This window comes from Gymnoscopelus microlampas, assembly GCF_963454915.1.
Source record: "Gymnoscopelus microlampas genome assembly, chromosome: 22".
Classification (NCBI taxonomy): Eukaryota; Metazoa; Chordata; class Actinopteri; order Myctophiformes; family Myctophidae; genus Gymnoscopelus; species Gymnoscopelus microlampas.
The window spans coordinates 43,789,769-43,811,548 of record NC_139959.1 but is presented as its reverse complement, the minus strand read 5'-3'; the positions used below and the strand labels follow the sequence as shown (position 1 = coordinate 43,811,548).

Here is a 21,780-nt window from a genome sequence, read left to right as displayed (position 1 = left end):
TACTAGGTAGCATGCTGGAAACTGGAATTATGGCTGTTTAAAGGCCAGTCAATAGGAAGACAGAGGGGGCGGGGCTTGAGCAATTACAGCTCGTCCCTATTGGTGGTCTAAATCCACATACCAAGTTTGTAGTTTTCGTAAATCGGCTTGAACGTGGCGAAGGGTCAAACTTCAACGCCAAACAGGAAGTGAAAATAGCCGATCTACAATTCCTATTGGCTGGGCTTTAAACAGCCATAACTCCAGTTCCCACCATCAAAAACCTACTAAACTTCCAAGGTGCACTTAGACGGCCAATAGGGACAGGCTTAAGCCCCGCCCCATCTGTGTTCCCATTGGCTGGGCTTTAAACAGCCATAACTCCAGTTCGCTGATTGCCATACAGACATGTATAGTGGACAGAACGTCGAGGGCCCGGTCATCGCTGCTTGCAGCTTTAATATATTTATTATTTTTTTCAAATCAGCATCATGGTAGTGCTATACCAGCCCATTACATGAGTCTCATATGGCACCGGTAGTCATTTTGTATTTTAAAACTAAATGCCAGACACCAGTGGGTTAACATTGTGAACTATATTTCTTTAACAATTGTAAAAATCAAACTGTCCCTGGATTCCTTTGATTCCTTTGAACTCCCCATATAGGCCACGCCCATTTACACATTTTCTTCAAAACACACTTTTTGCTACTACTTCTACAGATCTTGTTCAATACTCATGCAATTATCTCTGGAGTCATGTGATAAACATGTATTAAACCATTTGAGTTTTTCCATTCCGATTGGCTATAACTGGCTTCCAAGGTTTGATGGAAGGGCCGGTTTTACGAAAAATGGACATAAAAGAGCAGAAAAACATTAATGCATTGTCAGATTTATGCCACATTTAATCATGTAAGCGTATAAGCAGTGTGGAGCCAAAAGCAATACAGCCACCCAGCCTGGCAGAGATTTGTGCTCCTTAGCACGCCCCTTTCTAATAGTCAGCTCCAAATATGATTAAATGAAATGTACTGTGTGAAATAACATAAATATTACCAAAATGAATAGTCATTTCCATCAGGGTTGTGTTTGTGACATGCAAGCAAATCCTGCATGTGTAGACATTATATTACACTTTACATATAATCCCTTCTGGGTGATACTGCTGGGTGACACAGAGACATTCCTGTGTGTATAGTTGGTTATAAAACTATTCCAGTCACTACAAATTGGGGGCAGGGAGAGACAAAGACAAACTGTGATCCTGGGTCCGTCCAGAAATCATTATAATGTAGAAATGACAAATCAATATATCGGTGTGCATTATTATGCAATGAAATGTTCATTCATCCTTTAATATAAAGGCTGTTATATAGTCCTAATACATTATATTCCTCTCCACAGAGTTCTGACCACACCCAGTCAAACAACAAGTGGACAAAGTAAGACTGAACACACTTTACACTATTTCATGTTGATAAATGTGATGCTTAAAGGAGCATTTCACCCATTTTCAGAATCAACTTTATTATCACATCAACAGGTTTACAAGTGGAAAACAGTGGGAGAAATTCATTTTTGTGCAACCAGCTCCATCGCTTTTGTTATTTACATTTTTTAAAGAAAGGGAATAAGTGGGGGGGGGGGGGGGGGGGGGCAAGGGAACACATAGTATATCTATCTGGTGCGGTAAGTACCTGAGGTAACACATAAGGTGTGTGAGCATAGCGGCAGATATATACTGTACATGACATGCTATGGACGTTAGTTAAGGTGTGGAAAATAAAAATAAAAAAAGCAGCTTGTTGTACATGGGATTAAGCTGCAGAGCGAGTTGACCACATAATCCACATAAGGTGGCTGTCACTGGTATTATCCACAGGTAGGTCCATGAGAAAGTAGACCTACCTAGTTGGTATAATCCACAGGTAGATCCATGAGTAAGTGGACCTACCTAGTTGGTATAATCCACAGGTAGATCCATGAATAAGTGGACCTACCTAGTTGGTATAATCCACAGGTAGATTCATGAATAAGTGGACCTACCTAGTTGGTATGATCCACAGGTAGGTCAATGAGTAAGTGGACCTACCTAGTTGGTATAATCCACAGGTAGATCCATGAGTAAGAGGACCTACCTAGTTGGTATAATCCACAGGTAGTTTCATGAATAAGTGAACCTACCTAGTTGGTATAATCCACAGGTAGGTCTATGAGTAAAGTGGACCTACCTAGTTGGCACCATTTGTCTCATAGGTGACCTCTGGACAGTTCAGAAATGTACCTAACACAGTGACATAATCAATGGGGATTCCAAGAAACTACAGCCTTTATCTTCCTGGAAAGTTAACATGAAGAAGTCATTGTTTTTCCATAAAAGATAAGTTTGAAGTGCTACCTGATGAAATGATACCTACTGATGATGTCACTGGTAGGCATGTTTCTGAACTATCCACAGCCATCCAATGAGACACAGAGTGAGTAGACAGAAAAGGTAACATATTATAATGAGCATTAGTGAGGACCAATTATATGAAGATAAGGTTGCAAATGGGTGAACTGCTCCTTTAAGCCATGTATGCTTACTTACTGTAATAAATATAACAACGATAATAATAATAATAATAATAATAATAAGGGTAATGATAATTACAAATATGATAAAAAATATGTTGCCGACCAATCACAACATGTCACATTAAGGTGTGTTGAGAGCTTGCCAAAAGGCTATAACTATGGAAAAACATTTTTAATTCTTGAAAAGTGGTTAAATGGCAGAAGACATACACTACAAATTATTTTATCAGAATATTTTCATTTTAATGAATTGTCGATATTTTGGAGGGCATTTATTTCATGTGCAAACACAGCTGTAAATGTTTACATTATAAAATAACTGAATGTTTAAAATGCATACATTCTCTTATCTTTGCAGGCGTCAGTCTGCAGGAGGATTTAAATGATTATAAGATCAGTTTGAACAGTCTTGATCGTGTGACATACGTCACTGAAGTGCCCTCCCTCAGCAGCATCTACACAGAGCTCTACGTCACAGTGGGAGAGAGTGAAGGGGTTAATAACCAACATGAGGTCTGGCAGCTTGAGACAGCTTCCAAGAAGATGACCCTCCATGACAAACCAATACACTGCTGTGACATCTTTAAGCCCCTCCTCCTTGGCAGAGACAAACCCAACAGAAGAGTTCTGACCAAGGGCATCGCTGGCATTGGAAAAACATTCTCTGTGAATAAGTTCACTCTGGACTGGGCAAAGGGTTTGGAAAATCAAGATGTCATTCTCCTGGTTCCCTTCTCATTCCGGGAGCTGAACTTGGTCAGAGATGAGCAGCACAGTCTTCTCACACTGATCCATGTTTTCCACCCAACATTAAAGAAGGTTACAGCAGAGCAGCTCGCTGTCTGGAAAGTTGTCTTCATCTTTGATGGTCTGGATGAAAGCAGGTTTCCATTGCACTTCGACAACAATGACATTGTTTCTGATGTCACAGTGACATCATCAGTGGACGTGTTGTTGACCAACCTCATCAAAGGAAGGCTGCTCCCCAAGGCTCTCCTCTGGATAACTACCAGACCTGCGGCAGCCAATCAGATTCCTCCTGAATGTGTCGACATGGCAACAGAAGTGCAAGGGTTCACAGACCCCCAGAAGGAGGAGTTCTTCAGGAAGAGATTCAGCGATGAGAAGCTGGCCAGCACAATCATCTCACACTTGAAGACATCAAAGAGCCTCCACATCATGTGTCACATCCCAGTCTTCTGTTGTATCACTGCTACTGTTCTGGAGGACATGTTTAAGACAGACGAGACAGGACAGCTGCCCAAGCACCTGACTGGGATGTACGGCCACTTCCTGTTGGTCCAGACAAAGCGGAAGACGCAGAAGTATGATGAGACTCATGAGCTGAATCAACAGCAGCTCATGGAGGCTGACAGGGAGGTTCTTCTGAAGCTGGGAAGGCTGGCGTTTGAACAACTGGAGAAAGGTAACATCATGTTCTACCAAGAAGACCTGGAAGAGTGTGGTCTTGATGTGAAAGACGCCTCGCTGTACTCAGGAGTGTGCACAGAGATCTTCAAAAGAGAGAGTGTGAAATTCCAGAAAACGGTCTACAGCTTTGTTCATCTGAGCATCCAGGAGTTTCTGGCTGCAGTCTACCTGTTCCGCTGTTTCACAGAGAAGAACATGAAGGTACTGGAGCCATTCCTGCGGGGCAGTGTCAGTTCCTTGGATCAATTCCTGCAGAAAGCCATTGAAAAAGCCCTACAAAGTGGAAATGGCCACCTGGACCTCTTTGTCCGCTTCCTTCATGGCCTCTCACGGGAGTCCAACCAGAGGCTGTTAGTAGGTCTGCTGGGTCAGACAGAGAACAGTCCAGAGAGCATCCAGAGAGCCATCGACAACCTGAAGGAGATGACCACTAAAGATTACTCTCCTGAGAGAATTATCAACATCTTCCACTGTTTGATGGAGATGAACGACCATTCAGTACATCAGGAGGTCCAACAGTACCTGAAGTCAGGGGACAGATCAAAGAAGAAACTGTCTGAGTCCCAGTGTTCAGCTCTGGCCTTCATGCTGCAGATGTCAGAGGAGGTTCTGGATGAGTTGGACCTGGACACATACAACACATCAAAGGAGGGGCGATGGAGACTGGTCCCAGCTGTGAGGAACAGCAGAAAGGCTCGGTTAGTAGGCATATAGAAAACTTACTAGTCAATCAGTCTACCTTCACACCTATACCACTATAACTCATTGGTTAATATAAAAGCTCAAATAATAACTAGGTCTCAAATCTGTCCAGGTCTCAAATAGTGTATTGTGTGTAGCTATGAGCAAATAAAGACCAGTCCCCAGTGAAGCAGGATAAAAACAAGACCGAGGCTTAAAATACTGCTTGCATTTATTTTTTACTGACTGAGAATGTCACCCTGCAATATGCAGAACCAAATACACACAATCACAGTGTCTTATGGCATCACAGAATACACTGATAACGTTACAGTGTCGTTATGACATCAAAGAATACACTGATAACGTTACAGTGTCGTTATGACATCACAGAATACACTGATAACGTTACAGTGTCGTTATGACATCACAGAATACACTGATAACGTTACAGTGTCGTTATGACATCACAGAATACACTGATAACGTTACAGTATCAGGGTGCTCGGGTGGTGCAGTGGTAAAGTGCCTGTCCACCACCACAGAGGTTGTGGGTTTGAATCCACCGTGGTCCATGTTGAGCGTCTATATGAACACAATCAGCCCGTACTGGTGTTACTCCAGAGTTATTGACTGAGCAGAGTGACCGTGTGCCTCATTGTAAATCCTCATGGCTACAGGCACAAAGGACACATCAAGTCTCATACAGATCCACCGGGAAAATATGAATCTATTGTTTCCTCTCCTGCTCAGTAGCCCCCCCTAGTGGAGCTAAAAGTTAAATAAAATAATTTAATGATAATTTTAAAGATTATTATTGTATTATATATCGTACATAATAATAATAAAAACATAATTTAATACATAAAGCTACAAAGTGTCTCTCAGTCAAAGGGTGAGGCTAAAATAATGATAAAAGCTATGGGATCACTCATCATTCTTCATGGAGCTTGAGGGTTCAAAGCTAATTCCATGTCGCAGTGTCCCTGAGCAAGAAAAGTAACCGCTGACTGCTGCTGGGAGCCATATTAATATTAATATCAATGGCATCCATTGTTCCTAATATGTTCCTACATTATTGTTAATGTAGAGGACACATGTCCTGTATGTGCAAATATACAGTGACAAATCCCCACAAAACAACTAAAAATGACTAAATTATTATTAATATTATTAATATTAATAAGCCCCATTTATGCTCCCACAAAGTTTGAGGGGAGGAGGAGACAGACAGATAACATTAGCCCCGCCCACCACCCGTCTCCCTCTCTGAACTCTGTGGGAACATGAATAAGGAAATCGTCAGATAACATTATCTAGCAGGTCAACCACTAGGATGTGATTCTACACATTGTACAAAACCACTACAACCATGCAGTACCTAATACTGAACTGTGTATCCATTCTGGGACTACTTAGATATACACACACACACCAACAGAGAACATAGAACATGTTACCACACAGAACAACAGGAGAACTCAAGTCCTCTGTAATATTCACAAGTGTCTTCATCATCTGTTCTACAATGAAATGGGACCATACCATTAGTGGAAGGGTGAAGAGATGATTTAAAAGCTGTTAAACAATGAGCATGGTTATTACTCAGTCAGTCAGTCAGTCACTTGCCAAGTTACATCACTCATGAGAACTGGCCAAGTTACTTAATACACCATGCAAGTTGCACCCTAATGTATACAGAGACAACATTCTATCTTTCACTTCTCTGTTCTCCGGTTGTCTGTTCTTACATCCTTTTAATGTCTGGATAACTAGTTAGGACACGATTGGTGATAGTACTAGTTAGTACTAGTTTGAGCAAGTCCTGGTGAGGACGCGCTGTGATTGGTCAGTAGTCGCAGTGATTCATAGTTCTGCTTTGTTGAACTTCTTTATCACGTTTTTGCAACTATGCCTGAACCTAACATTATTCCTGACCTTAACCTCAGTAAAACTGTGCCTAAACCTAACCTTATTCCTAACCGTAACCTCAGTAAAAGTAGCGTTTTATCGGTGAATATTAATTATCCGCAAAAAGTAGGACTACGGACTGGGAGTCTAACGATTTAAAGAATGTGACGCCGCTCCGTCTATCCGAATGGGAAGTAACGTCAGTTACTGGGGGTGTGGCCAGTGAGTGGGGGTGAGTGCTCAAACCAGCGGTACTAATGTTACTCGCAGATAGGACTTCTCTTAGTTGACAGTGAATTGAGTTTAATATATTTTGATTGAATCTTTATTTACAGACTTGTTTTCTGTGGCCTCCAAAAGACACACTTTGAAATTGTGGCTTCAGCTCTCAGCTCTAATCCTTCACATTTAAAAGAACTGGACCTGAGTGGCAACAACCTGGGGCTGGAAGATTCACAGGAGCTGGGAGATTCACTGGAGCTGCTGGGTGCTGGATTGAAGAGTCCACATTGTTGTCTGGAGATTCTCAGGTCAGATTAATTTAACAGAATGTAAATATTATATTAATACAGCGGTGAGAGCTTACTTGAAGAGGTTGATAGCGGGGTTACCCACACTGATTAGAATAATGATAAAGTACACTGGTTGTTCAACTGGACATAGAAGTGTGTGTTGTTCAGGAGGATTTTGATGACTTAGCACAGATCAAGGTCACCAGACACGTCTAATAGTTGCTTGACCATTATACAGTGAACAGTACCGTAGGCAGTGGAGAGATCTATGAAAGATAAACTTTAGAGTGAGACAGAGTGAGACAAAGAGAGACAGAGCTATTGACTGACATTGTTTCTGCCAAACCACATGACCTTAGTCTTGCTGGTGTTAATAGTCCAGGCGTTTCGGGCCATATTTTGATGGAATCGTGCACTTTACGATAAAAGCATGAAATTTGGCACACAGTTAGAGCATGCCATAAGGAACATTTTTGGCTATAGGGCCATCGCAGATTTGTCCTGTGGTAACCATGGCAGCCATTTTCCAAAATGGCCTCCATCTGCTGTCATTTTACCAATAACTCAGGTGCTAGACCACCTAGGATCTTGATTCTGGTGACTAATCCTACATTTTCAAGTATGAGGAATACAGTGGTACTATTCACAACATGCTAGTAACTACCTAACTAACTACAGTACATGAGAAGGCTGATACTCGCGTCATATTACACCTAGAAGATGCTATGAAGGAAGGGTATAGCAAGGTGACTATACGCACAGTAGACACGGATGTGCTGGTCCTGGCAGTAATGTCAGCCCAACACCTCCACTTGACTGAGCTGTGGGTTGCTTTTGGAACTGGGAAAAGTTCCTTAGCTGCTACCCCAGACAAAATAGATGACTGGATCGAGCCTCTGGAGCGATTTGTGGTATTGCTCTATGACCGCACAAGCGGCCAGGCATCAGTGAATCAGGCACGGAAGCAGCTATTCACCCAGAAGGGTAGAACAATTTATGGACTCCACCCAACACGAGCTGCACTGATTCAACATACAAAGAGGGCAGCCTACCAAGCTGGCCACTGCTGAGGACAGGTGATGGTTGCAGCCCCTGAACTCCCATCCCCAGGTGAATCGGGGTGGAAGAGGAAGGAGAGGTCAGGTGAATACAAATAATTTAATCCACTTCTTTACACTTGTAAACCCGTGATCTGACAATAAAGCTGATTCTAATTTTGACAGGAGGATGGGAAGTGCACTGGACCACACAGAAGCGAGCCTGGCCTGTCGAGAACTCCTCCGCTGTGGTTGCAAAAAGGGATGCAGTGGACAATGCAGATGTGTTAAGGCAGCACTTCAGTGTACTGCCCTTTGCTACTGTGGTGGACTGTGCAACTAACATTGTGTAGATTATCTGGCTTTATTGAATAGACCCCTTAACAGACGACGTCACACTGATAAGAACCAGTCTGCGCGGAACCAGTATGCGCGCAATGAAACCCATTCTATCAGGTCTCGCTAGGACGCGCCTCACTAGCCAACACACAAGAGGGGGTTGGGGTGTGCTGAAACCAGCGCACCCCAAAACAACAGGTTGAGAATTGATTGCGTGAAACAATCACCTGTGCGTCCAGTCTCAATGTTGGTAAACAAATAATTGGTCTATATGCCATTAGGCTATGACTCAGGAGTACTCTGCCTTTGTTGTGTCTTATAGTCCATTGAAAATAATTATGCAATACTACTACTAATAAAAGAAACATTCTTGACTCTCATGTGTCAGTTTGAAAACATGTACTGTACTACACCATAATATATTTTGATGGTTTTACTATTATTTAATTAACTGAATGCCAGATATATGTAGTTAGGTAGTAGCATTACATTACATTACATTACATTACAGTCATTTAGCAGACGCTTTTATCCAAAGCGACTTACAATAAGTGTATTCAACATAGGTAGGGAACGAAAACTACTAATCACCAGAAGTTTTAAGTACATTTCCTGCTAAAACAAGCAACCAAGAGTATACCTAGCGCTAAGGTAAAAGTGCAATATATCAGCTACCTACTTTCTTAAACAGATGAGACAAAAATGGCAAAATCAAATGAGCACGAGCTAAAACAAATAAGTGTATCGACTAAACAAGATCCAATAAAACAATACAAAAATAAAACAAGAGTTCGTACAACTAGTTAACAACAAGTAGCATGTTGTAAATAGTACCGCTGTATTCCTCATCCTTGAAAATGTAGGATTAGTCACCATAATCAAGATCCTAGGTGGTCTAGCACGTGAGTTATTGGTAAAATGACAGCAGGTGGCGGCCATTTTGGAAAATGGCTGCCATGGTTACCACAGGACAAATCTAAATAGTACCACTGTATTCCTCATCCTTGAAAATGTAGGATTAGTCACCAGAATCAAGATCCTAGGTGGTCTAGAACCTGAGTTATTGGTAAAATAACAGCAGGTGGTGGCCATTTTGGAAAATGGCTGCCATGGTTACCACAGGAAAAATCTGCGATGGCCCTATAGCCAAAAATGTTCCTTATGGCATGCTCTAACTGTGTGCCAAATTTCATGCTTTTATCGTAAAGTGCACGATTCCATCAAAATATGGCCCGAAACGCCTGGGCTATAAGGACCAGGCCAAGAGCAGTGAAGCTGAATTCACTGGAAGCTATTTCTAGGAGCCAGGTCTTTGTGTTTTCTTTTAGAGTTTTGTCAAAGGCCTTTGAACTCTAGAGGATGAAAGGGCTTAACGTACAAGGACTCTTGAACCTTTGGGTTGTGTACTTATCTTGTCATGATGTAACTAGTCCAAATGCAGACATATATTGCTCCATCATTGCTCAGTTGATTAGAAACCGTTCTCAAAGTCACTCTTTTAGCATATAAATGAAAACAAGCTGATTCTGACAGTAGCCTGTATATAACATCACAAAACCCTTTGCGAAGAGTGTTTTATAGATTGTTTATTTTACATCCACATCCGCAGATCCAGTCTAATTCCTTCCTTCCTTCCAGAGAAAATGACTAAATCAACAGGAAGTTTACCTTTATTATTTAAGATCAAGTAAAGATTATTTAGTTCATGTTACTCCTGCCTGTTAGGGTTCAGCTCTTGTATCTCTACTCCAAACCAGTCAGACTGGTTACTTTATCTACCCAGGAATAATTTAATATCTGATGTTTGATTCTTTATTTAGACTGACTAACTGCTGGTTGTCAGAGAGATGCTGTGAAGTTCTGGCCTCAGCTCTACATTCTAATCCATCCCTCCATCTCAAAGAACTAGACCTGCGTTTCAACATCCTGAATGACTCAGCACTGCAGCTGTTCTCTGGACTTAAGACTCTCCAGTGAGTAGAATGAACTGTGTCCATGTTTGTCAGTTCACTGTTTCTATTAGAATGTTTCAATGGTTGGTAGGCAGGATAGGGGTGAATATGAGTAGAATGAATCTGCAATACATCACCTACATAATAATGAATCATACTATTATTATTAATTTTATTGTTATTGCGATGTGATACGAGGCCAGTGCGGTCTAGCCAACACCAACTCGGGACTCCTGAATCGCTGCCCTCCACACTCTCCTATCTATTATCAGGGTCTTGAGCTCTTCAGTGTTGCTAGCTAAGCTGTCGCGCCGCAGTGCATCTACGTAGGCGGTGCGCTTCTTGCCTTTCCTGGCTTCATACTGGGTTGTCTCCCATAGAGTAAATTTGCTTGCCACTAGTTCCAGGTGCCTGACACACTGCCCTGTCAGCCTCATCCTTCTCTCTCTGACTTGTCTGTGACCCGTGGTAGGTCACCGTAGAGGACCACATATCTGATGTGGTCCGTCCATGTGACACGTAGTGCCATTCGACTTGTGTAGACTCCATCCAGGGTCCTTTCCTGTTGTGCTGTGGGGGTCAATGTCTCAGCCCCACACAGCAGTACTGACTCCACCATGTCTTATTTCCATACTCTCCTCATTCCCTTTAAGGCAGTCAAGTGTGAAGTAATCCAGGCCTCCGAGATATTTGAAGTCTGCCTCGAGCATCGTCCCGTCCGCAGTGGCAATGTTTTTTTCTTCTGTGTTAACAGTCAGTACTTTTGTTTTCTTGACATTGAGCCTGATGCCGATCTTCCTGCACTCCATTTCTACTGCCAGTAGTAGTTCCCTTCCTTTCTCTGCTGTATCCGAGACTAGGGCAATGTCATCTGCATAGTCGAGGTCAGTAATCATGATGGAGTGTACTCGCCTTGACTTCCTCCGTACCAGAGTGAACCCCAGTGCTTCCTCTCTGCCATTGATTATGAGTCACAGAGTGTCACCCTGTAGGACGCTTGCTAGGATCTCAAAGTGTTTGGTGTCGCCGTTGTGAGTTTGAACCTTGGCTCAAGTCTGGCTGGAGCTTGTCTCCATCATCTGAACCATCTTCTCAGGAACTTCGTAGGCCCAGAGAAGGTTCATGAGTTAAGCCGTCGGAAGTCAATGAAGGTGATCACCGCTGAGAGGATCTGCTCCCTTACTCCTTCCAGAATCCTCCTCAGCTCTAGTATCTGCCCGCCTGTTGTTCGCTCCGGGTTAAAGCCGTTCTGTGAGTTTCTCAGTAGAGGGTCTAAGATGGGTCTAAGACTAGGGCTGTGAATCGTTTGCTATCTCACGATTTGATTCGATTCCGATTCTTGGGGTCACGATTCCGATTTTTATCGATTTGTTTCAAAATAAACGATTCTCGATTCAAAAGCGTTTTTTTTCCGATTCAAACGATTCGATTCAAAACGATTCTCGATTCAAAACGATTCTCGATTCGAAACGATTCTTGATTCAAAACATAGGATACATTTATGTAACTTTTATAATTGTAAAGGTTTTATCAACTGACAATAATGTACACCCACAAAGGTAAATCCAAGATCCTCCCAAAAAAAAAAAAAAATCGTATTCGTATTCGTGTCCATTTCAACTTTTAATTTGTATTTCGATTCACCCCCAGCATTCCTTTCATGTTCCTCCATCAGTCAATGAACAGTTTTGTCCCTTTTGTTTTACAACATGAAAAGGGATCAAATGTAACAGAATAGAGAATACGATACGATAATACTTTATTGTCAGTTTGCACTGAAATTTGTCTTGCGACCCAGAAACAGCCATGTATGCAACATATAACAGTACACACATTTGACATGACACAAGAAAACAACAAAATACAAATACATACATAAAGACTTGCAAAGACAAGAGCAATGTCCACCTCTCAGCCTACCCCTGGCTTATAACTCCTGATTAAGCCTCAATGTCGTCTGATGGACAAAGGACCTCTTCAGTTTGACCTTATTGTATGTAGGAACACTGTATCTCCTTACTGAAGGCAGCAACCTATATTCTCCATACAAAGCATGGCTAGTGTTTGAAGTGATATTCCTTGCCAACCTTATCATACTCTTATCATACGTAGAGGTATAGAGCCTCTGAAGTGGTTGCTGTCCAACAATCTTTGAGCAAATGTTCACTTGTTGCAGCAGTTGTGACTTTAAAGCTACAGACAGACATCCATACCAGTACTGCAGGACACTCATAATAACAGAAGTGAAAAACAAAAGAAGAATCTGTCTACTAGCACCAAAAGATCTCAGACGGCGAAGGAAATAGACTCTTTGTTTTGTCTTCTTACCCACTGATTCAATCTGGTCTTTCCATGACAAAAGGTGGTCTATTACTACTCCTAGGTATGTATACGAACATACCTGGTTGATCTGTTCACTATGAATAGTAATAGGGGATCTGTGTACTGTATCTCTAGTGGGGCACCAAAAACAATCTCTTCTGTACAAACAGTGTTGGGTAAAGTTACTTTTTAAAAGTAACTCCTTAAGTTAAAGGATTACTGCCATTAAAAAAAGTATTCTGTTACATTACAGGGTTACTTTCTGAGAAAAGTGTTAGATTACTTTTGCGTTACTGAAGATTAAAACTCATTTGTAAGGAATGATATATCCTATGTAATATCCCCTCATTACGAGTATGTTTGGTAAACATGAAATCAAGAGAGTAGCCTATCAGAGTGGCCACAGTGTGGAGCTGTGCTGAGCTTCACCAAGCATACTGACATATCTAATTTACATTGATGTTCTTCTTTTCAACAACAAATCCAACAATCATGTGAATACTTCTACGACCGTACTAAAGGATAACCTCTCTGTCTTCTCTCAATCTCTGTCATGTCAACAGGTGTGACCAATTAATGTAATACAAAACCAAACCAAACCAGTCAGTCAGTCAGTCAGTCAGTCAGTCAGTCAGTCAGTCAGTCGTGTGACACTGTCACACCAAAAGCGGTGACCAATGAATAGAATGATTACACAATCAACACAGGTTGCTGGCTGTTGGCAAGGCACGTGGTCACCGATTTGTGTGTAAGATCCGTGCAACTCTCTGTTGACAGAGACACGATCATTCATTTACCAGGAAACGGCACAAATGTGTTGATGGATATTTATTTTCCTTTGTGGCAACAGAAGGAACAGGAAAATATAGGTCTAAGTAATGCCATTGTTATAGTATATATAGGTCTGAAATAATCTAAGTAATCAAAGTAATGCCATTGTTTAGGACCCTTTGTTTGCAAATTAATAGTTATGTTAATATATAACTTAACTCATGAAAAAAGTTGATGTTCATGTTGTACTTCCTACAGAGTGAAACATGGAGGAGAAGACTGGATTAAACCTCAACTCCTTACAAGATGTGAGTATCTGTCTGTCTGTCTGTCTGTCTGTCTGTCTGTCTGTCTGTCTGTCTGTCTGTCTGTCTGTCTGTTTGTCTGTCTGTCTGTCATTTTATACTGGCTCCTCTCTCCCTGGATGTTGTCCTGAAAACTCTTCAGTAGCTTCCACTGAATTCATATTCATCATTTCATACGGGCTCATGCTCTCTCTCTCAATACAAACAGCGGCTAGACAGAAGGGCCGCGCAGCAGCCCGCACCTCTAGTCTGTTCCAACCTAGGCTAGGGGTCACTAGGTGAAACATAAACCATCTATCTATCTATCTATCTATCTATCTATCTATCTATCTATCTATCTATCTATCTGTTAAACCCAGCCTAGGGGTCACTAGGTGCAACATAAACCATGGATTCCCTCCTTCCCCAAACAGTCAGGACACACAGGTTTAAAATACCAAGAGTCAAGGATGTATTTGATATTGAAGATAGAAAGAAACAGCGAGACAAGAGACGTAGGCACGTTGAGGTAGTTTACTTAAACACCGTGAGCTGTACAACACATTTCATTCATTCACTGCGAGCAGCATAGCAACACTACTTTAACCCGGAACCGGAAGTGTCTATATTCCCCTGAGCCTCGCTCTTAAAGGGACAAGCCCTCTTTGGTGAATGTCTCTCAATGTCTCTCGATGTGGGTCACCACAATGTACCATTACCTCAGGGTGGGACTATGAAGCAAACAAAACAAAACCTATTCTTACCTAACATAAAGGAAACCAAAGATACAAATATATATATAAATATAACCTAATGTAGAAACATAATGTAAAGTGACTAAAACAGAACAAACTAATAATAAAAAGAGAGATCACCCACCCCTACACGCACAGATCTTTAACCCATGGCAATTCTAAAAACAGCAAACTGTCTGTCTGTCTGTCTGTCTTGTAGATCGGCTATAATTCAAACATATCAGAAATAGCTGATCTACAAAGCTCTCAATATGTCGCATCACAATGCATTGTCAGCTTGTAGATTGGATATGTTTCAAAATAACAAAAATAGTAGATCTACAAGTTGAAAACTAGTCGTATAGTTATTCACTGTGAGCTATAGATCGTCTTCATGGCAAAAACATGTTGCATCATAACGTGTTGTGAGCTTGTAGATCATCTTGTAGATAAGCTTTATTTAAAAGAAAAACAGAAGATCTAAAAGCTCACAACACCCCACATTGTGAGCTTGTAGATCCGCTTGAGGCGTTGTGAGCTTGTAGATCATCTTGCAGATAAGCTTTATTTAAAATAAAAATAGCAGATCTACAAGCTGGTAGATCATTGGTAACCAAGCGGTGGACATGTGGATCTTCAAAGCCATCACAGTCGATCACAAACAGGGTTGTGTGTATTGTTAGAGGAGGCGACGGATCAATCAATTGAACAGAATATCTAAATGTGAATATTAATTGATGAGAAAGTCAGTATTGTGCTTTGAAGATTAGATATCTGTAATAACAATGTATTTAATGTCCCTGTGTGTTTTCATTTGTTTTTTTAAAGTAACCTAAAAAGTGTCAACTTTATAATTAGTAGTTAAGCTGTCAGTTAAGCTTAACTAGTGACATAGATTAGCCTGGGTGCCAGCCTGCTTCGCTGCGTTCGGCGGACTTTTTTTCTCTCTCCGCTTCTCAGTCTGGAATGCCTCCTATCTCCAGGAGGCGGGACACAGCAGCCAAGGTTCCAAACCTACCGTGGCTTCTGATTGGTCTGTGGTGCGGGGCGGGACAAAAAAAACGGTGTGATCGTTTTGATTCGTCATTCGTTTGAACAACATCCAATCAGCAACGACGTTGCCGAACGTAACATATGTAGTTCCTGTGTACTTCCTGTGTAGTTCTGAAAGACGAGTCAATCGGGTGCATTCTAGACTGAGAAGCGCAGAGAGAAAAAAAAATCCGCCGAACGTAGCGAAGCAGGCTGGCACCCAGGCTAGACATAGATAGTAGTGTGATAAATATAGTAGTGTATAGTGTGTATAGGTTTAGTGGTCTATAATGTGTTTTCTTCCTATTCCTGTCCTCTCCCCTTCCTGGTGGTCGCACAAACACTGGGTTACACCCAGATGACGCGATACCACTAATCTAATATATCCTACTCTGTCAACTCACGTCGAGCAAGTGGTAACGGGAGGGCTTTGGAATTGCCACTCGGCTGTGGTGGAAGGCAAAGCTGCTTTCATCTCAGCCTACGCATCCTTGCTCTCCCTCAACTTCCTTGCTCCGACTGAGACCTGGATCCCACCAGAAAACACTGCTACGGCCGCGGCTCTGTCAGATGTGTACTCTTTCTCTCACACTCCCAGAGCCGTGCGGATAGGTGGTGGTGCTGGTCTACTAATTTCCAGAAAATGGAAATACTCTCCTGTCTCACTGTCACAATTCTCTCCAAACTCTTTTGAATTTCACATGGTCACGGTTTCTCATCCAGTCAAGCTCACCATTGCAGTTGTTTATCGCCCACCGGGCCCTGCTGGTGGCTTCCTGGAAGAGCTGGACCATCTAGTCTCTCACTTCCCGGTCGATGGCTCTGGAATCATCCTTCTGGGTGACTTCAACCTCCCGACTGAGAAGCAGCGAGACCCACTCCTTTCGTTTCTCGCCGCCTTCGACCTAGTTCTCTCTCCATCTCCTTCTACCCACGAGGCTGGCAACCAACTGGACCTGATCTTCACCAGATGCTGCTCTACTGCTAACCTGTCCGTCACTCCTCTTTCCAGTGAAAAGGTTAGAAAAGGTAAGAAATGATCTGATCACTACTTCATGTCCTACTCTCTCTCTCTCTCCTCTCCCCCCTCACAGCCTCTCCCTACCCACATGGTTTCCTCACGTCGCAACCTTCGCTCACTTTCACCCACTGATCTTTCCGCTTCTGCTCTCTCTGCTCTCCCTGCCCCTGAATCCTTTGCTCTTCTATCCCCTGATACTGCCACTGATCTTCTTTTCTCTACTCTATCCTCTTCCCTGGACCACCTTTGTCCCCTCACCACCAGGCCTGCACGCCAAACTCCACCTGCCCCCTGGTTGTCGGACTCAGTGCGTACTGAGAGACGGAGCCTGAGAGCGGCTGAGCGCAAATGGAGAAATGGCAACCTCCCGGAGGACCTTTAGGCTAGTGACAATGGCCCCAAAAAATTGAGGTACCCCTACCGGAGTTAGAACCAAACACAACATATTTTTTCTTCATCTCTAAGGCCTCCCATACATGAAATGGATTGTTGTGTAAAAATATTTTACTGCAAAAGTGGTGAAATTGATATATAAAGTTTTACACCCCAAACAAAAAATAAAGCCTGGCCGTCTGGGGGTTGAGGCATAAAAACTCATGTAGATTCACAATGGAAGCTCTGACAGGTTTAACACTTTGCATAAATGAAGTCAGGACATTCCTCTACATTCTAAAAAAAGACTGAATGTCAATATCTGAATGTAAATAGGAGATACAGTCATTTGAACACATATCTACATAGGCGGAAATGTAAATCTATGTAGAATGTTCTCTTTACTTTGTAGTGACTCTGACATGGATTGTCATAGCAGGACCTATATGTCTTGTTTGAAAGGTGTGGTTCTACTGAATCCAGCAATATCAATTGTGTAAACATAGCTTTAATACTCATGGAGTTATGTCACTAAACGTATATGGTGTCCCAAATGGGGAAAACATGAAACAGTCCTAATGAAATCTACAGTATCACACAGATTAGTTTTATTTTCCATTCACTTATCAAGGGTGGAAAAATATTAACAAATTCACTCGAGTGGAAGTCCCAACAATGTATGAAATGTCCCAAAGTTGAGAAATTGTTAAAATATTTATAAGATATACAACTTGAAATGCAGGTCTACAGTAGAACTTTTAACAATTATTTGGCAAATCTGACTGAGGTAAACAAAGCTCCACCCATTTGATGATCAAAGTTATCCTCATAACAGCAAGTCATTCAATTCTGTAGAGTATATCATTTAAAAATATTTGGTTTCAGGTTATACTAGTATGGCTCCACCTGCTCTATCTGTATCTGCATCGTATTGCCTACGTGGACTTCTTCATAAACTGATAGGTAAATCATTGCAAATATTTTGGAATGTGAAAAGATGAGAAGGACCTTGTTGCCAAATCAAGTAGAGAGGAGAGTGGCCTAGATTAAAGTTCCTTTAGCGTAACAGAGCCTGTCCAGTAGCTTACATTGACAATAGCAGTTTCACCAGATTGGAACAGAGTCTTATAGTATCACTGGTAACAATATGGTTAGTGTACATATAGCCTAACAACAGTACTTTTTTGTTTTGTTTTTTTGTTTAGCAGAATGGAGTGTGATGAACAAACATGTCAATATCTGGTCACATCATTGTATTATCCTTGGTAAACATTCAGAAAAAGTAAAGAAACAAGATCCATATGACAAAAAGCCCACAGCAGAAGGCCTTCAAAGCATACTAAGTGTTGCTCAACAGACATACAGATGAGATACTTTCCTTCAAAAATAATGGTATCTTAGAGCAAACAATACCTGCATCAGGCTCATCAAGAAGACTGAGTAGGGTTAATACAACATTGTTTAACATACGGACAGATTGTTTCATTTGTGGGAAGGCCATACAGGACAAGAACATCTGACATTAAGACTGGGACAGGTACAGTAAGAGTACCAGAGACACGGTATGTCATGCAGCATCAGAAAGGTTGATTGTACCCGGATGGCTTTGTGTATGATGCCAAACATCATAAAATCTCTAAACGAAATATAGCAGATGCCAAACCGAAATAAAACATAAATAATCAGAACAGCAGACCAGTACCTTTGACAAAGCTTTTATTAAGCTCACTGAAGTAATTGACAAAACAGTTTTTTAAAGAAATTAAATGATGACTCTAAACTAAGGGTTATGATGACATACTTAAGAAAGTGGTCCATGCTTTGTCTCAATATCTTCAGCTCTATGTATTATTTGCCTCTCAGAGAGATCTTGACTTGGCTGTTGTGTCTCAGTCTTCTGTCTCTTCGTTTTTTTTTCTTGGCGATGTGCAGATTCTAATAATAATGATAATGTCTCTTCAGTGCAGACTAGAAACAGTCCAGTGTTGGCGTCTGGCGAATCTCCATGGGGAGAGAGTTCCAGAGGGCAGGGGCTGCCACACTGAAAGCTCGATCGCCGCGGGTCCGCTTATTGCTGTGAGGGGTGGTGAGGAGCCCCAAGTCAGAAGACCGGGGGAGTAATCCTCGAGGAGGTCTGACAGGTACCGTGGGGCTAGGGCATGGAGAGATTTATAGGTGAGGAGGAGCAGTTTGTAGGTGATGCGGAATTTAACCGGACGCCAGTGGAGGTGTTTGAGGGTGGGGGTGGTGTGCTGCCAGCGTTTGGTGTGGATGAGCAATCTGGCAGGTCTGTCCAGGGCAGGTCTGGCAGGTCTGTCCTGTCCAGGGCTTTGTTGGGGAGCCCAAACAAGACACCGTTAGAGTAATCCAGGCGGAAGGAGATGAAAGCGTGGATGAGGGTCTCAGCAACAGAGTCTGAGAGTGACGGCTGGAGTCTGGAAATGTTTTTGAGGTGGAAGAAGGCGGATTTGGAAACAGATTTGATGTGGGATTGATAGGAGAGGGTATAGAATCTAGGATGACACCCAGGTTGCAAACCTCAGGGGATGGAGAGATGTAGCCGCCATCCACATGGAGGAGGAAATCACCAATCCTCTGAAGCTGCGCCCTGGGACCCATGACCATGAGCTCTGTTTTCTTGCTGTTGAGTTTGAGTAGGTTGGTGGTCATCCAGGTCTTTATTTCGTGAAGGCAGTTGACTATGGACTGTGGAGGTAGCAGAGTGGTTGGTGTAGTAATGAGGTACAGCTGGGTGTCGTCAGCGTAGCAGTGGAAACGTAGACCATGGTGGCGGATGATCTGACCAAGCGGGAGCATAGATGGTGAAAAGGATGGGACCAAGTACAGAAGCCTATGGCACACCATGGTTTACTGGGGCTGGGTGGGAGCTGGTTCCATTTATGGAGACAAACTGTTGCCTGTTGGACAGGTATGAGTGGAACCAGGAGAGAACGGATCCGGTGAGTCTGAGGTGGGTGGAAAGGCGGTCGAGGAGGATGGAATGGGAGACGGTGTCAAAGGCTGCACAGAGATACAGAAGAACCAGGATACTGATGTGGCCTAAATTAGCAGCCCTGAGGAGATCGTCAGTGATCTTAATCAGGGCGGTCTCGGTGCTGTGGTGGGCTCTGTAGCCAGACTGGAGAGGTTCAAAGAGTTCATGGTTGGACATGTGCTGATGGAGCTGTGCAGCTACTGCTCTTTCCAGGGTCTCGCTGAGGAAAGGAAGGTTGGAGATTGGCTGGTTGTTAGCAAAGTCATCAGGGTCCAAACCAGGCTTCTGGACAGGCTCTGTTACACTAAATGTAACTTTAAGCTAGGTCACTCTCCAGCTAGCTGATTAGCTACTTGATTTGACAAGGTCCTTCTCATCTTTTCACTTTCCAAAATATTTGCATAAATGTACCTATCAGTTTATGAAGAAGCCCATGTAGGCAGGCAATACGATGCAGACAGAGCAGGTGGAGCCAAATACAATAGTATAACCTGTACCCAAATATGTTAAATGATATAAACTCTGCAGAAGTGAATGACTTGCTGTTATGAGGATAACTTTGAGCATCAAATGGGTGGAGCTTGGTTTCCCTCAGTCAGATTTGCTAAATAATTCTTTGTAGTTCTACTGTACTTTTTCTTGTTGAAGTTCCATAATATTTTCACATTTTCTCAACTTTGGGATATTTCATACATTGTTGGGACTTCCACTCAAGTGAATTTGTTAATATTTTTCCACCCTTGATAAGTTAATTGAAAATAAAACTAATCTGTGTGATACAGGTAGATTTCATTAGGACTGTTTCGTGTTTTCCCCATTTGGGACACCATAGGTTTAGTGACATAACTCCATGAGTATTAAAGCTACTTTTACACCATTGATATTGCTGGATTCAGTAGAACCACACCTTTCAAACAAGACATCATAGGTCCTGCTATGACAATTCATGTCAGAGCCACTACAAAGTAAAGAGAACATTCTACATAGATTTACATTTCCGCCTATGTAGATATGTGTTCAAATGACTGTATCTCCTATTTACATTCAGATATTGACATTCAGTCTTTTTTTAGAATGTAGGTGAATGTCCTGACTTCATTTATGCAAAGTTTTAAACCTGTCAGAGCTTCCATTGTGAATCTACATGAGTTTTTATGCCTCAACCCCTAGACGGCAGGCTTTATTTTTTGTTTGGGGTGTATAACTTTATATATCAATTTCACCACTTTTGCAGTAAAATATTTTTACACAACAATGCATTTCATGTATGGGAGGCCTTAGAGATGAAGAAAAAAATGTTGTGTTTGGTTCTAACTCCGGTAGGGGTGTCTCGAAAACTAAAGCCCTTTTTGGCTGTTTGTCACAGGCCTACTTCTTACCTTCCAATCTCTCCTTTCTACTTTTTCCTCCTCTCTATCTGCTGCTAAAGCTGTTTTCTTCTGCACTAAAATTCAGGCTTCTGCTTCTAACCCTAAAAAACTCTTTGAAACTTTCTCCTCTCTCCTGCAACCACCAACCCCTCCTCCCTCCTCGTCCCTCCTCCCTGAAGATTTCGCCAACTTCTTTGACAAGAAGGTGAACGATATCCGATCCTCCTTCCCTCCTCCCCCGGCTGGTGCCCTGCGCACCACCCACACCCGTCTGCCTTCCACCCCTCCCTCTCTATCTTCAGCTACTCCTCTTCCCTCCCCCTCTCTATCCCACTTCTCTCCCCTCTCCTCTAAAGAGGTCCTTCTCCTTGTTACCTCTAGTCGCCCCACCTCATGCTCTCTGGACCCGGTCCCATCCCCTCTGCTGCAGTCCTCTGCACCTGAACTTCTTCCCTTC

General features: G+C 42.4%; 1 protein-coding gene across 1 annotated transcript in view; it reads left to right on the top strand.

Moving 5' to 3' along the window:
• LOC311039183 (uncharacterized protein) overlaps nucleotides 1–21,780 on the top strand; it is a 396,442-nt gene that overhangs the window by 370,533 nt on the left and 4,129 nt on the right. Inside the window, exons 13-17 of the mRNA XM_084048852.1 lie at nucleotides 1,387–1,424; nucleotides 2,918–4,688; nucleotides 6,918–7,112; nucleotides 10,291–10,443; nucleotides 13,774–13,823. Of these exons, the coding sequence (XP_083904978.1) occupies nucleotides 1,387–1,424; nucleotides 2,918–4,688; nucleotides 6,918–7,112; nucleotides 10,291–10,443; nucleotides 13,774–13,823 (2,207 nt within the window). The remainder of the gene's footprint in view (nucleotides 1–1,386; nucleotides 1,425–2,917; nucleotides 4,689–6,917; nucleotides 7,113–10,290; nucleotides 10,444–13,773; nucleotides 13,824–21,780) is intronic.